Source organism: Mandrillus leucophaeus, unplaced genomic scaffold, assembly GCF_000951045.1.
Source record: "Mandrillus leucophaeus isolate KB7577 unplaced genomic scaffold, Mleu.le_1.0 Scaffold87, whole genome shotgun sequence".
Taxonomy (NCBI): Eukaryota; Metazoa; Chordata; class Mammalia; order Primates; family Cercopithecidae; genus Mandrillus; species Mandrillus leucophaeus.
The window spans coordinates 4,173,840-4,176,394 of NW_012109474.1; the positions used below are offsets into that span (position 1 = coordinate 4,173,840).

General features: G+C 43.1%; 2 protein-coding genes across 2 annotated transcripts in view; both read left to right on the forward strand.

Annotated features, from left to right (window-relative positions):
- The window catches only part of SMAD4 (SMAD family member 4), a 116,027-nt gene that overhangs the window by 8,054 nt on the left and 105,418 nt on the right, over positions 1-2,555 (forward strand). The window contains exon 2 of the mRNA XM_011969050.1: positions 2,095-2,171. The gene's annotated coding sequence lies outside the window, so the exon portion shown is untranslated. The remainder of the gene's footprint in view (positions 1-2,094; positions 2,172-2,555) is intronic.
- ELAC1 (elaC ribonuclease Z 1) overlaps positions 1-2,555 on the forward strand; it is a 19,850-nt gene that overhangs the window by 8,048 nt on the left and 9,247 nt on the right. The window contains exon 2 of the mRNA XM_011969051.1: positions 1,704-2,171. Within this exon, the coding sequence (XP_011824441.1) occupies positions 1,704-2,171 (468 nt within the window). The remainder of the gene's footprint in view (positions 1-1,703; positions 2,172-2,555) is intronic.

The window sequence follows — 2,555 nt, forward strand, 5'->3', positions numbered from 1 at the left end:
CTCCCGACCTCAGGTGATCCGCCCACCTTGGCCTCCCAAAGTGTGATTACAGGCATGAGCCACCGCGCCTGGCCCTATTGCTGTAGTTATTTTGTCTGCAGAGTCCTCAGGTCACGCATGGAGGTGGCTTGGCAATCTGGACGGGGAGACGGGGGAAATGAGGGATTCAGGCAGTAAAAAAAAAAAAACAGCAAAAAGGAGCATATTGAGGAAACTTCTAGCGTGCCTCCTGGGGATTCACAAGTTCCACAATCAGCCTGTGCCAATCTATTGTTCTCTCTGTTGCTGGGGCCTGAGCTTGATGTTATAATTCTGGGAAGACTTCCTTGGAGAACACTTGATATTATGGAACAAATCACATTATAGTAAACTATTCCTGTTCTTTTATGGTATCAGTAAACTGTTTCTGTACTTTTATAGCATCAAATATTTAAAATAGGTGGGCCTTGAGCAAAGGACCAGAAGCCTCTTTTGTACTAGAAATGTGTAAATTGTGGTTGTTACTTTTGAAATGCCATGTGGTGCATCTCAGAAAATGCTGATGTGGCATCCTGCCACATTCCAGCAATAAATTCGGTTTACCATTGGCTAAACCAAGTTATAACCTAAGCCCATATGCACTGAAAAAACTGTTGTGTTAGTTCAGACTGAAAGGAAGAATGGACCCAAGTACCCTTACATAATCGGCCCTCCTGCATTCTGGCATCTATTGCCCATCTTCCTTCTCAGTTCCTCACCTTGTTCCTCTCCTACCTCCATTCTCCCTCCTCCTTTTCCCCTCCCTTCCTCACCCTCTTTCCTTTTTCTCCATCTTCTTCAACCTCACCCAGACAAGCAGGCTGTGACCTGATTGGTTAATCCCTGTCCAGCATAGGGAGTCCTTAAAAGGCAATTTTGGGTTCAGGCACTGGTCCAGTCAGTTGGAGCCAGTGGAACATTTTGTTTTCCTGGAATACATGTTTGCTTTTCTCAGAGGGAGCAGTAGGGAGCAATGTAATTGCTAGATGTTTTTGATACTTGAGGCCTATCTATTTAATAGTTAAGTGAATTATTTTGGTGCACTTATATATTTTACTTGTTTTTTTATGTGGCAGAAAATGTATGAAAATACTCTGAGAGCTGTAAAACTATGTAATATGAAGATGTTTTATGAAAAATGTTATATCTTACTGAAACCATCTAGCGGGGCTAGGCACAGTAATCCCAGCACTTTGGGAGGCCAAGATGGGAGAATTGCTTAAGGCCAGGAGTTTGAGACCAGCCTGGGCAACATAGCAAGACCCCATCTCTACAAAATTAAAAAAAAAGAAAAAGCCAGACATAGTGGTAGGCTCCTGTAGTTCTAGCTGCTTGAGAGGCTGAGGCAGTAGGATCACTTGAGCCCAGGAGGTCAAGCTGCCGTGAGCTATGATCACACCACTACACTCCAGCCTGGATGACAGAGCGAGACCTGTCTCTTTAAAAAAACTATTAAAAACAAACAAACAAACAAACAAAAAACCATCTGATGAAATAAAGCCTGTCTTTCTTGTTTTTGGAATCATGTAGCAAAATGTAAATGAATAAGTTTATGATGGTAAGTAGAACTTTTAAATTCAATTTACTATTTTTAATGGAAAGTGTTAGGCTTGTTTCAAATAGCTTTGTATGGGTTTTTAGTTAATGAAAAATTTCCAAATGTATTTCTCTATCTCCATCAAAAGGGAGAATTACCAAGATCTTCATCACACATCTTCATGGAGACCATTTCTTTGGCCTTCCTGGGCTCCTCTGCACAATCAGCCTGCAGAGTGGCTCCGTGGTGTCCAAACAGCCTATTGAAATCTATGGCCCTGTAGGGCTTCGGGACTTTATCTGGCGAACCATGGAACTCTCTCACACGGAGCTGGTCTTCCGTTATGTGGTTCATGAACTGGTTCCTACAGCGGATCAATGTCCTGCAGAAGAATTAAAAGAATTTGCACATGTGAATAGAGCAGGCAGTCCTCCCAAAGAGGAACAAGGAAGAACTATCCTATTAGACTCAGAAGAAAACTCGTACCTTCTGTTTGATGATGAACAGTTTGTTGTAAAAGCATTTCGCCTCTTTCACAGAATTCCCTCATTTGGGTTTTCAGTCGTGGAAAAGAAACGCCCAGGTAAACTCAATGCACAGAAACTAAAAGACCTTGGTAAGTGTCTTTTTTTGTTTTTATGCTTTTCCCCCCCTTCTCATCAATAGGGCTCCTGTTAACTGAAGCTATAAGAAGTGTCATAGTAAGGCCAGGAGTGGTGGCTCATGCCTGTAATCCCAGCACTTTGGGAAGCCGAGGCGGGCGGATCACTTGAGTTCAGGAGTTCAAGACCAGCCTTGGCAACATGACGAAACCCCATCTCTACTAAAAATACAAAAATTAACTGGGCGTGGTGGCATGCGCCTGTAGTCCCAGCTACTTGGGGGGCTGAAGCAGGAGGATCACTTGAACCCGGGAGGTCAAGGCTGCAGTGAGCCAAGATGGAGTTACTATACTCCAGCTTGGGTGACAAAGTGAGACTCTGTCTCAAAAAAAAAAAAA